This window comes from Myxine glutinosa, chromosome 12 (assembly GCF_964187855.1).
Source record: "Myxine glutinosa chromosome 12, kmMyxGlut1.1, whole genome shotgun sequence".
Lineage (NCBI taxonomy): Eukaryota > Metazoa > Chordata > Myxini > Myxiniformes > Myxinidae > Myxine > Myxine glutinosa.
The window spans coordinates 100,291,580-100,304,547 of record NC_136272.1 but is presented as its reverse complement, the minus strand read 5'-3'; the positions used below and the strand labels follow the sequence as shown (position 1 = coordinate 100,304,547).

The window sequence follows — 12,968 nt, the reverse complement described above, 5'->3', positions numbered from 1 at the left end:
TAATAAGTGGTATTGCCCCCTTTGGCAGAAACAACCTCAAGTAGGCGTTTCTTATAACTGTCTACCAGTCTCTGACATCGACTGGGAGAAATTTTTGCCCACTCCTCCATGCAGAATTCTTTCAGCTGTGCGATGTTTGAGGGGTTTCTTGCATGCACAGCTCGTTTCAAATCCCCCCACAACATCTCGATGGGATTTAGATCCGGGCTTTGACTTGGCCATTCCAGAACCCTCCATTTCTTTCTTTTCAGCCATTCCTTGGTGGATTTACTGGTATGTGTAGGGTCATTGTCATGTTGCAAGGTCCACCTTCGGTTGAGCTTCAACTTTCCGACAGATGGCGTCATATTATCCTCAAGCACCCTCTGGTACAATGAAGAATACATAGTGGATTCTATGATGGTGAGCTGCCCAGGCCATGATGCAGCAAAGCTGCCCCAAACCATAATATTTCCACCACAATGCTTTACAGTTGGTATCAGGTTCTTGTGGTCAAATGCTGTCTTTGGTTTTCACCAAACATGTCTTCTGGTACTGTGGCCAAATAGCTCTACCTTTGACTCATCTGTCCAGAGCACATTGTTCCAGAAGCGCTGATCTTTGCAATTTGTTCATTGGCAAACTTTAGTCTTGCCCTGATGTTCTTTATTGACAGCAAAGGTTTCCTCCTGGCACACTTCCCATTTAGATCAATTTTAAGCATTTAAATTTGTGCAGCCTCTTTCTAATGGTAGACTCGTGCACTTTGACATCAACAGTGGCAAGAGCTTCCTGTAGGTCCCGTGATGACATTCTGGGGTTCTTAGAGACTTCTTTCAGCATCTTGCGGTCTGCTCTCGGGCTGAACTTGCTGAGGCAGCCTGGCCTGAACAAGTTGGCAGTTGTTTGGAATCTTCTCCACTTGTAGATGATCTTCCGGACAGTCGAATGATTGATTTCAAATTGTTTGGAGATCTTTTTAAATCCCTTCCCAGACCCGTAGGCATCTATAACCTTCTTTCTGAAGGCCTCAGAGAGCTCTTTTGATCTAGGCATGGTGACGCCGCACACTTCAACAACAAAGAGCAAACCAAACTAAATGTCTGAGGTTTAAATAAGACAGGTTCCTCCAAGATCCTCTCTAACGATGTTCTAATCATTTGCACCTGAGCTGGTGCACCTGATTCTAATTTTAGGTATTTGAAGTAGTGATAAATGTGGGGGTGTACTTACTTTTTCCACATGCGAAATTTGCATTTATGTTTATTTAAACTATACAATGGACTACAAAATGTAAACGTTTCATGTTATTTGTTATATTATATCACCTTTATCTATCAATATTGTTGAAATGAAGAAGAAGCTGTATGTTGAAATATGTTGAAAAAGTCAAAACTTTACATGGGGTGTACTTACTTTTTCACGTGACTGTAAATCCCAGATCGGTGGAGTGTTGCAGTGATGGTTGTCCTTCTGGAAGTTTCTCCCATCTCCACACAGGATATCTGGAGCTCAGCCAGAGTGACCATCGGGTTCTTGGTCACCTCTCTTACCAAGGCCCTTCTCCCCCGATTGCTCAGTTTGGCCAGGTGGCCAGCTCTAGCAAGAGTCCTGGTTTGTTCCAAACTTCTTCCATTTAAGAATTATGGAGGCCACTGGGCTCTTGGGAACCTTCAATGCAGCACAATTTTTTTTTGTCGGCTTCCCCAGATCTGTGCCTCAACACAATCCTGTCTTTGAGCTCTGCAGGCAGTTCCTTCGACCTCATGGCTTGGTTTTTGCTCTGATATGCATTGTCAGCTGTGAGACCTTATACAGACAGGTGTGTGCCTTTCCAAATCATGTCCAATCAATTGAATTTACCACAGGTGGACTCCAATCAAGGTGTAGAAACATCTCAAAGATGATCAAGAGAAATGGGAGGCACCTGAGCTAAATTTCAAGTGTCATAGCAAAGGGTCTGAATACTTATGTAAATGGGATATTTCAGTTTTTTCTTTTTAATAAATTTGCAAAACTTTCTAAAATCCTGTTTTCTCTTTGTCATTATGGGGTATTGAGTGTAGATTGATGAGGGGAAAAAAGAATTTAAACTATTTCAGCACAAGGCTGCAACATAACAAAATGTGAAAAAAGTGAAGGGGTCTGAATACTTTCTGAATGCACTGTATGTCCCTCACATATTTATCCTTCATATTGGGTGAGTTTTATAGCCGACAATTATGCTTCTCAAAGGTACAATGTAATGCCATTTGACTTTGCCAGTTATGTTTCTTTCAACACCTTTTAGGGAACGTTCATGTATTACGTCACATACCTGGTTGGGGCAAATTATCACACTTGATGATTGGGGGCAACTGAAATTATGACAACAGGGTGATGATATATGACGGGGTGGAGGGGGTGTGCATTCCCCCCAAATCATATATCATTAAAACTTTGATTAAGGGCTCTTCAAACATTGAAATATTTATTATGACTGCCTCCAACCTGGGTAATGAACGTAGAGCAGCAACGAAGGCTGGAAAGGGTGGAAATGCGAATGGTTCGGTGGATGTGCGGAGTATCGTTGAGAGAGAGGAAGACAAATGATGAATTGCGAAAGATGATGGGAATAGAGCCTGTGATTGATGCTGTGAAGAGGAACAGGTTGAGATGGTTTGGTCATGTGTTGAGGAAGGATGAAAGTGACTGGTTGAGAAGAGTGATGGAAATGAATGTAGAAGGAAGTAGAGGATGGGGAAGACCGAGAAAGACTTGGCTAAAGATGGTGGAAGAACAAATGTGGGCAAGGGGGTTATAACAAGGAGAGATGCAGAAAATAGGGCAAAATGGAGAAGATCGTCATGGGGACCGCAAGGCTAACCCCCGCTCTAGCAGGGAAAATGGCCTTAAAATGCATGTTGTTGTTTTTGTCCTCCAACCACACTAAGCATGGTGTTGGCTTAACGGTTAGGGTGGAGGGCTTGGGATCCTAGGGTCCTGAGTTGGAAACCCGGTCAGTTGTTGAATTAACACCAGGTGGGGTTAACTCAGCCTGTCGTCCTTCCGAGGACGGCAAAATGAATACCAACTCAGTGTGTCCTCTTTCAAGGAGATTGGTGGCAGGATTTGCACTCCAGCTGCCATAAAAACACCTCATTCCATAACACACACAGTGGTGTGTGTCGGGATGGTGCTGAGGTCACTTTGATAGTGTTGACTAACTGACCAATATATAAAGCAGTGTCTCAATACAATCTCTTCACTTCCATGGTGATAGACAGCTTAGAGACTTGGAGTACTTCAAAATAATTTAATACTTACATTATTTGCTAACTGGTATCTCCACCAAGGTCATACTATCCTCTTCAACTAAAGTATTAAACAAGCCCTGCCATGCCGCTATTAGACTTTCGGTCTTGTTTTTCTATTATTATTTTAAGCTATTTTTGTCATGCGAAGCATAGGAAGAAGTCCGAATAGAAAGCAGATGCAGATAAGCTTTGCATTTTCAGATGCTTTCTAGTTCCTTTTTAAATTTGTTTTCTCCACAAGTCCTTAAGCGATTGACACAAAACTTTCAATATTGGGCACATGTACCCATGGAGCGTTAAATGATGATTGGATGTAAAATGTGGGTGGAATTACAAATCGCCAGCCACACACTCCAAAAAGTTTGTTTTCTGTAGGCATGGGTTGCAGGGTGTTTCACGTCTCAGGAATAAACACCTTCGGCCAAGCGAACATGAGCATCCTTATTTCTGCAAAAATAGCATTTCTTGCGTAATGTAAGCGATTTTGAACAGGCAGCATTATTTCCTTCATATAAGCAAGGGTTATCCTGGGTGGTTTGCCATTGCCTTCCAAGCAGTAGTTAGGGCAGGAATTTGTAATTGGTTCAGAGTGCTGGTGACAGCTCACCTGCTCTTCATGAAGTTCACCACGAGATATTTAACATCCATCCACAAGACAGCACACACTAATGAATCACCCTGCCTGAGAAACACCTGGATGGCAGTTTATAGCTGGGTCGGGATTCAAACCCAGGATAGACATCTTAGAAGTGAGTGCACGTAACTCTAGGCCATCACCTAAAACCAAATAGAAGGAACAAATGTGTGAAGATTTATTCACCTTTAACCTACAGAACTATAGTTTTTACACAAACACCTCAGGCTTACCAAGTACAACTTGGGTTTAATCGACCAACCACCTGATGAAGGACTAATTTAAATTGTACAACATGCGAGCATTTACAAACGTTATGTTAACATCTTCATTCACTCATGTCCACTTTGATTAGATGCAAAGGTTAGTGCATATAGAAAACCCGATGATTGCATGTATAACCCGAATGGCACTCGGTAGAGCGCATACCTTAGGCTGCGAGATCACTTAATTATTGAGGAAGTTCAGCTTGGAAGGTCCTTCAGTAACTTCGCAAATCAATAGATACATTTGGCAGATAATACAAAATAGTGAAATATTACAATCAACAAATTCGTTCAAAACTTATACTAATATACGCAACTTGGCGTCTGTCTGCCTGTCTGTCTAACCGCGATACATTCGCTCGTTACTTGTCCCATCTCAACTAAACTTGACAGGAGGACTAAAGGTCACACGATGGAGGTTGTAGCGACTTTACTTGCCCCACCTCCCCAAGGGATTTTTTCTCCTTGAAATGTGTGAAATGCGCCGTGTTATCATTTCTAAATAGCTTATCACAGCATTTCATGGGGCACGCCAAAATATTATAAACCACAAACACATACTGTAAAATTACCTTTTGAAACAGTCGCTACTGCTGTTCAACACTAAACTGAAAAGGAGAAACATTACCATGTGTGTTCCATTACCAAGCAGCTATCTAGCGCTTGCCAAGCCAGCAGTTCCTTAACGGTTTTGAATGGAGTGCTTGCTTGAATGCTTAAGCAACATAGCTAGCGCTCTACAAGAAATTGGTAACTGAACACACACCGACGTTCTTGAGGACCGAGCCTAGATCTACTGTAGTCCATGTACCCCAGAGAGGATAATAATATGACCATTCCTGCCACTCCCATACGGAGTGGGTGTACTAGTTGTTTCAAAAGGGCAAAACTAAAAGTCTCAAGTATGTACAATGTGCTTTGACAGGTCACTCACAAGAAGGACAGCATTTAAAAAGGTTTGTGGACAAAAGAAAATTATAACATGACAAGGAACCAACCATACATATTTTTGACAAACAACATCAAGTGTTACCTGAAAAGTTTTACAACGCCGAAGTAGGAAGCTATACTTGGACACAAGTAACACGTCACCCCAATTTACCACATCACCAAAAGTTCAGCTCAAGCACCAACATTTAAATAAAAATGGTCACGTTTTCCGAGATGACACATCGCGGCCTTCGTCGCTCCTCTTTTTCCCTTTGGAAACCCCATCCTGTTCCATTTTCCTCCGGTGGCTCGGCGGCTCAAAACCTGCTCGGACCTTTTGCTCATTCTTGCCGCACTCCGCCTTTTGTCGAGACAACTCTGCCCTTTGTTCTTGGTCACCGTTTGAGGAGTTGGCAGAATAACCCTTCCGCTCAATCTGGCATGATGATGACCTTTTTCTGGATACTCTATCTTGTAAGTTACCCTTGATCGTATTGATGAGAAAGCGTTTATTCGTTTTGGGAATGGGAGACTTTTGCCTGAAAAGCAAAACAAAACCAAAAGCACATTATGTTATTGTCTTTAAACTATATTGGCCAATGTCAAAAGCATAATATGCCCAGGTTGTTTGCAACGTACATTGTGCATCAATCATCACACATGCAGGTTTTGAAGACAAACTTCATTACAGACTTGCTGTCATGACTACTACTTTCAATGGCCCCAAGCATTTCTACTCTGTGGCTGCGGATGGGGAACTATTTTGGCTCAAGTCCCTCACAAACCAGGTGGTTAGGACCGATGTTCAACTGAAGGTGATTTACACAGGAATTCGTAATTTGTTCAGGGTGTTGGCGATAAGTCGCCACTCTTTACGAAAGACTCACTTACTGGTTTGTTCACCAACAACCAGTGCTAGCAGATGGGTCAGTCGGGGAACGTTTTGGACCCAAGTCGTTCACGAACTGGATGGCCAGGCATGATATTCTACTGAAGATTATTTGTGGATGGGGGGGGGGGGGGGGGGAGGAGGGGATGAGGACTTCCAGTGGGGTGTGGGGTGGAGGGGTTGATGAGCTTCGGTAGCAAGACTTTTGAAACATCCTGTAGGTCTGTAGGATGAGGCACGTGCTGGTGGGAAATCATGAAACAGGCCAAAGTATAGTTCTGAAGTTCCAAAATACAACTCACCAGCCCAATGGCCCCATCGACTCAGCTCGTATCTTTCCACGCTTTGCTTCTTGTAGGATCTCTTCTCTTGCCAGCCTAAAACAAAACAAAGAGTTGGAATCAAACTCAACGACTTCATTATCTTCCCTCACCCTGAGTAAAGCCGAGAAACGAAAGAAACCAATTGGAATTACCCTTTTTTTTTCTTTCTTTTTTTTGTATACAAGATCGAGGCTCGTGAAAGCGCTAACATTCATCACACAAAAATTCAAACCGACACACAAAACACAAAATAAGGGGAGCGGTAGACAAGATGAGGAGAGAGGGGGAAGGACTGACACATGCACAACTTTGAGAGCAAGGACATCGAGAGAACTGTAGGAGGGAGAGGGCTTGGGGGGAGGTGGGAGAGATATAAAACATATGGACACTGCAAGGACTTCCAGGAAAGAAGTTGGAATTTCAAAAAAGTGTATCTGGGGTGAAAATTAGCAGGGGTAGAAAAGATCAAGGCTTTGGATAGGGGAAGATAAGAGATGGTGGTGAACAGCTGTTTTAAAGACCTGGAGGGAGGAGTGGGATTGAAGGGAGGGGGGAGGGAGTTTGTTCCAGAGGCGGGAGAAAAGGGTGAAGGTGAGCAGAGAGCCTTGATTTTGGCAGTTTAACCATAAGAGGGTTGCTGGCAGATCTTGTGCGACCTGTAGGAATATTTGGGGGACAGAGCACAGAGAGAGCTGGGGGAGCAAGGCCGGAGAGGAGTCGGTAGAAGACAGAAAGACCAACAACCTGCCTGCGGTCAGTGAGTGAAAGGCCCTCGGAGTTAGCTTCATCTCAGGAGATTCCAATGATTCTGAAAGCTTTGGTGTCAACAGCGTGAAGCCGGGATAGGTGTGAGGCAGGAGCACCAGCCCAGAGGGGGGAACAGTATTCCATTGAGCTGCGGATGAAAGCCTTGTATGTGGTGAGGAGCTCAGGTGTGCCAAGGAAGGACTTTGCACGACGGAGGATGCCCAGATGGCGACTGGCTTTGGAAATGTGGTTTTCCCAAGAAAGATCATGGCAAATAGTGAGACCCAAAAGCTTGAGCGACATAACTTCTTAGAGAGGATTGTTGAGAAAGTGGATGGGAGGGTTTTCCAGTCGGTCTTTTCGGAGAGACATAGTAAGAGTGTGAGATTTGTCAGGATTGAAAGACATGTTCCACTTGTTTGACCAGTCTGTGATTTTGTCCAGGTCTGCAGAAATTGAGGAGGCTGCAGAATGCCGATCTGAGGGATGACGAATGGAGCGGCAGAGAGTGGAGTCATCAGCAAAGAGATAGAGAGGATTTTCCAGAGAGTCGGAGAGATCATTGATGAAGACCAGAAATAGCACAGGGCCCAGAACACTACCTTGGGGAACTCCAGCCAGAACAGAAAGGGGAGATGAGAGAAATCCATTCAGGGCCACATGTTGACTACGACCAGAGAGAAAGTCCGCAAGCCATGCGAGGAGGTTTCCATGGATACCATAGGAGGAGAGTTTGGTGAGCAGAGCTGGGTGCCAGACCGTATCGAAGGCACGTGATATGTCAAGGGAGACAGCTCTGATTTCCTGTTTGGCATTGAGGACCTCCATCCATTGTTGAGACAGCAGAATCAACATGTCCAGAGTAGAACGACCTGGTCTGAATCCAAATTGATGATCGGAGATCAAGCCATTGGAGAAGAGGAAGGATTTGATATCCGAAGTAATGGTGGATTCCATGGCTTTGCTGATAATTGGGAGCAGGCTGATTGGTCTGTAGTTGCCAGGATCTGTTTTTGCACATTTGTTGTGTAAAGCGGTAATGTTTGCTGATTTCCAAGATGCTGGCAGATGACCTTGAGCAAAAGAGAGGGTGAAAAGAACAGAGAAAGGGTGAGATAGAGCGGCAGAGCAGGATTTTAGGACCCGTGGGCTGATGCCGTCTGGTCCAGTTGCAGAATCAGAGTCGAAGTTCGACAAAAACTTCACCTTATCAGGAGAGAAGGGCACAGAGTCCAGCAGCAGTTTGGTTCGATTGGGTAAGGTGGGAACAGATTTACTCTTGAAATTACTCTTTAATTATCCTTTACAATTACCTGTCTTTTACAATTACTCTTTAAAATCCTCTAGAATTACCCTTTGGAAACCTTTAAAATGAAACACAGTGGGTTAGAAAGGTTCTTCTTCATTTTTGACGGTCGGATGGACGGACAGAAGGACATAAACAAATATTGAAGGGGCTTCACAACCCCTCTGTGGACTCAGATGGAATTAAAGGAAGATGGAAAAGATATATGGAAATGCTGTTGAATACAGAGAATGAATGGGATGGCAACATAGAGAGTAACCCAGTTTTAGGACCGACAAAGAAGATAACTGAGAAGGAAGTTGAGGAAGCGATAAAAGCAATAAAAAAACCACCTTTAGGTGGTTTTTTATTTTATTTTTTATTTTATTGCTTTTATCGCGATTTTATCGCGATTTTTATTTTTTTTATCGAGGAAGCGATAAAAGCAATGAAGAGTAGAAAAGCGGGAGGGCCGACGGGAGTTGGAGATATGTTGAAGGTAGCAGGAAGTTGGGGTGTGAAGAGAATGACAGAGATCTGTAATCTGGTGGTGAAAGAAGGCCGCATTCCAGTGGATTGGGAACTGAGTACCCTCGTCCCTCTATACAAGGGGAAAGGTGACCCTCTGGAGTGTGGCTCGTACCGAGCGATAAAGTTATTGGAGCATGGAATGAAGGTATTGTAAAGGGTGTTGGAGAGGAGGATAAGGAAGAAGGTGAAGATCGATGAAATGCACTTTGGATTTATGCCAGGAAGAGGAACGACAGACGCGCTCTTTATTGTGAGGCAGTTGCAGGAGAAGTACATGGAGAAGAGGAAGAAGTTGTTTCTTGGGTTTGTTGATCTGGAGAAAGCATTCGATAGGGTTCCACATGAAGTATTGACATGGGCATTGAGGAAGTTAGGAGTGGAGGAATGGTTGATCAGAGTTGTGATGGCAATGTACAAAAGAGCACACACAACTGTTAGGACAAAGGACGGGAACAGTGGTGAGTTTGAGGTGAAGGTGGGAGTGCATCAGGGGTCGGTACTAAGTCCACTACTATTTGTAGCTGTGATGGACGTGCTGGCTCAGAATGTAAAGGAGGGTTTACCGTGGGAGTTGTTGTATGCAGATGATCTGGTGTTGATTGCGGAAAGTATGGATGGACTGAAGGAAAAGATGAACACATGGAAGGAATGTATGGAGACAAAAGGTCTGAAGGTGAATATCGGAAAGACGAAGGTGATGGCAAGTGGTAAAGCATGTGGTGAGGTGGAAAGAACTGGGAAGTGGCCATGTGCTGTGTGCAGGAAGGGTGTCGGAGTGAACTCCATTCAATGTACAATGTGCGCTGAGTGGGTTCATTAAAAATGTAGTGGTCTGAAAGGGTCATTAACCAGTGTGGCAGCTACATTCAAATGTAAGGTGTGCACAGAGGGAGCTGCAGATGGAGGAAATGTTGAGTTGGATCTTGGAGACCGCGTGAAGCTGGAAGGTGTGAAAACATTTTGCTACCTCGGAGACATGCTGAATGGAGAAGGTGGATCAGACTCGGCAACGGTTGCTTGAGTGAGACGTGCATGGAAGAAGTTTCGGGAACTGAGTGGCGTGCTGATGAGGAGGGGAGTGTCGTTGAAGCTGAAGCGAAAGGTGTATGCTGCATGTGTGAGAAGTGTTATTATTTATGGGAGCGAGACATGGGTAATGAACGTAGAGCAGCAACGAAGGCTGGAAAGGGTGTAAATGCGAATGGTTCGGTGGATGTGCGGAGTATCGTTGAGAGAGAGGAAGACAAATGATGAATTGCGAAAGATTATGGGAATAGAGCCTGTGATTGATGCTGTGAAGAGGAACAGGTTGAGATGGTTTGGTCATGTGTTGAGGAAGGATGAAAGTGACTGGTTGAGAAGAGTGATGGAAATGAATGTAGAAGGACGTAGAGGACGGGGAAGACCGAGAAAGACTTGGCTAAAGATGGTGGAAGAAGAAATGCGGGCAAGGGGGTTAACAAGGAGAGATGCAGAAAATAGGGCAAAATGGAGAAGATTGTCATGGGGACCGCAAGGCTAACCCCCGCTCTAGCAGGGAAAATGGCCTTAAAATGCATGTTGTTGTTGTTGTTGTTGTTGTCTTCACAGCCTAAAAACTAGAACGGCACTCAATAGAGAGCATACCTCCGCCTGGTGAACAGTTTACGTTTTGTATCTCAGAGTAGACCAGAAAATCACAATACAGAATCACATTTAATCAAAACCAATCACAGGAATCACCATGGATAGGTGCAGTCTTTCATACCCCGATCTACCCCTTGTTTTTGGCCATATCACTCAATGGCAAAGAATCACTTTAAAATTCTACTAGCTGGATCCGGATCCGGATCTTCACCAAAATTGAATTGATTCTTCCTCGTCGCACACACAACCTGTCCAAAAAGTTTTGTCCAAATCCATCCATAACTTTTTGAGATATCCTGCTATGTATCGTTTTTGGCCCTATCGCCCAATGGTGAAGAAGATCCAGCTCCTCCCTCCAGGTCTTCAAAACAGCTGATAACCACCATCTCTTATCTTCCCCCATCCAAAAACTTGATCTTTTCTACCCCTGCTAATGCACCCCAGATCCACCTTTTTGAAATTCCAACTTCTTTCCTGGAAGTTCTTGCAGTGTCCATGTGTTTTATACCTCTCCCACCTCCCCCCCAAGCACGTAAAAAATTATAGTAGCCGGATCCGGATCTTCACCAAAATCTAATCATTTCGTCCTTGTCACATACGCTACGCTACATCTCTGACAAATTTCGTCGGAATCCGTCCACAACTTTTTGAGATATTTTGTTCACAAACGGACAGATAGGGGTGAAAGCATAACCTCCATCCACCTTTGGTGGCGGAGGTAATAATATCCCTTGGTTTGTGCGTTGGGTTTCCTAAAGGTGACATCTACATATTACGTACACAGATATGGCTGAATTTTTGAAACCTTGCTCTGGACGCTCCAGACATATCTCCCCTTTATCTTACTCCAATCTCCTGCCAATCGTCTCCTCACTCTCTCTACTTCTTCTCAAGTTGATGCTCTCTCTAATAACCCCATTCACATGTATGTAGGTTGAATAAACAAGGGTCATGCATTATAAACGTCTGATGAGACTTCATCCGACCAAACCGACCTACAGCGAAATAAACAACCCTAAATACTGTATTTACCTTTCTAACTGAGAGTCGTTCGTGGCCATGGGCACCTTCAAACCAGATACTGATAGCTTCAGACTTCACCACCTACAGCTAAACATTTGACCTCAGGACGAGTTTACGGTCATAAGGCGCCTCCTCGGCCTAACAACGCCAACAACGTCGTATGTACAAAATGCAGGCAGAAGACAAGCTTGCTAAAGAGTACAGTAATGGGAATTAAAAAATATTTAGTCGTACTGTACAAACATACAATTTACACTGTACATCTACGTCACGGCTTGGTCTTTACTTCCTGTGTAAGTGTATTCCGATCCGACTGTACGATTCGTGAGGGACCCTAGCCTAAGACTAAGTCGTGATCGATTCGTGATCGTGATTTAAAAATTCTTGATCACGATTCGTGATCTCCCTAATTTAAACAATTTGGTGATATATTGTGAAATATATAAAATTGCCATATATTTCGCCGTGATGTGTCTTGGATGAAAAAAAAAATCATTTACGTCGGACGTGACACATCTGCGCTAATTATTTTACATGTATCGCACTTGCCTTTGTCTCATCCTTTACTTGAACTCTGCAGAAAATTATTTATCTGCATTACTTTCAAGCATTATCACTAAATTTATAATAAAACTTTATTTTAAAAAAAAGATGGTATATCAGGCGGTGTATGAAACGACAGTACTGTACACTGGGCTCTCGTCAGTTTCTTTCCTTGCATAAATGTATTTATAAAAATATTTCTTTAAATAATAATGTAATAGACAAATATCTTCACTAACAAGCGGTTAGGTATTGTATTGCAAGCTGATACAAGTAAATAATTTTTTTTTAAACATTCGAAAGTTGTGTGAGAGGTTACATGCTGGGTGGTGTTGTGAATTCATTGTGCCAGCGTAAGCAGCGCACTGTGGTTCGCTGGGCGCGATCATTGCGATGTCGCTGCACAAGAAGCTGAGGATGAGGCCACGGCCTCCTACGCCAATGGATCCGATGAAAAGGTTCGTTTTTTAATGTGAGGTTTTTTGTAGCTTGGCTCGGCTCGCGCGCGTCGTTACTGAGGAACGGGCTTATTTTAGCTGAGAATAATGACTGTACCTGAGTTGATGTGTTGTCATGATTTACACCAATCATAATACAAACAATTATTTTGCACAAATGTATTTGTTGTGTTTGTGATATTACATTTTTATAGGCAATTATGTTGAAGATTTAGGTTGAATGGTTTTTTTTCTTCAAGAAAGAACTCCTCAGCACATACATAGAGGGTAGGTGCAGACTGGAAGTTTGGGAAGATTACACCTCACCACAAAGTAATTCAAAACACCTCACCACCAAGTAATTCAAAACACCTCACCACCACGTAATTCAAAACACCTCACCACCACGTAATTCAAAACCACCACGTTATTAAAAACACTTCACAACCACGTAATTCA

At 43.4% G+C, this 12,968-nt stretch overlaps 2 protein-coding genes across 2 annotated transcripts in view; one reads left to right on the top strand and one right to left on the bottom strand.

Moving 5' to 3' along the window:
- Positions 1-4,065: 4,065 nt before the first annotated feature.
- On the bottom strand, positions 4,066-11,870 carry LOC137437684 (uncharacterized). Its single transcript, XM_068132189.2, has 3 exons — positions 11,539-11,870; positions 6,297-6,371; positions 4,066-5,644 (listed from the first exon to the last, which is right to left on the bottom strand). The coding sequence occupies exons 1-3, from the start codon at positions 11,565-11,567 to the stop codon at positions 5,326-5,328; spliced, it is 423 nt and encodes a 140-aa protein (XP_067988290.1). The 5' UTR covers positions 11,568-11,870; the 3' UTR covers positions 4,066-5,325.
- A 536-nt stretch (positions 11,871-12,406) lies between these two features.
- The window catches only part of PPME1 (protein phosphatase methylesterase 1), a 68,056-nt gene continuing 67,494 nt past the window's right edge, over positions 12,407-12,968 (top strand). Inside the window, exon 1 of the mRNA XM_078766131.1 lies at positions 12,407-12,530. Coding sequence (XP_078622257.1) covers positions 12,466-12,530 — 65 coding nt within the window. The 5' untranslated portion in view covers positions 12,407-12,465. The remainder of the gene's footprint in view (positions 12,531-12,968) is intronic.

Bases quoted from the DNA above. Each gene is read 5' to 3' on its own strand.
- LOC137437684 (XM_068132189.2), bottom strand. From the start codon at position 11,567: ATGGCCACGAACGACTCTCAGTTAGAAAG. The intron at 6,372-11,538 runs GTAAATACAGTA...GTTTTGTTTTAG, and splicing joins AACGACTCTCAGTTAGAAAG to GCTGGCAAGAGAAGAGATCC. The intron at 5,645-6,296 runs GTGAGTTGTATT...TTTGCTTTTCAG, and splicing joins TCGATGGGGCCATTGGGCTG to GCAAAAGTCTCCCATTCCCA.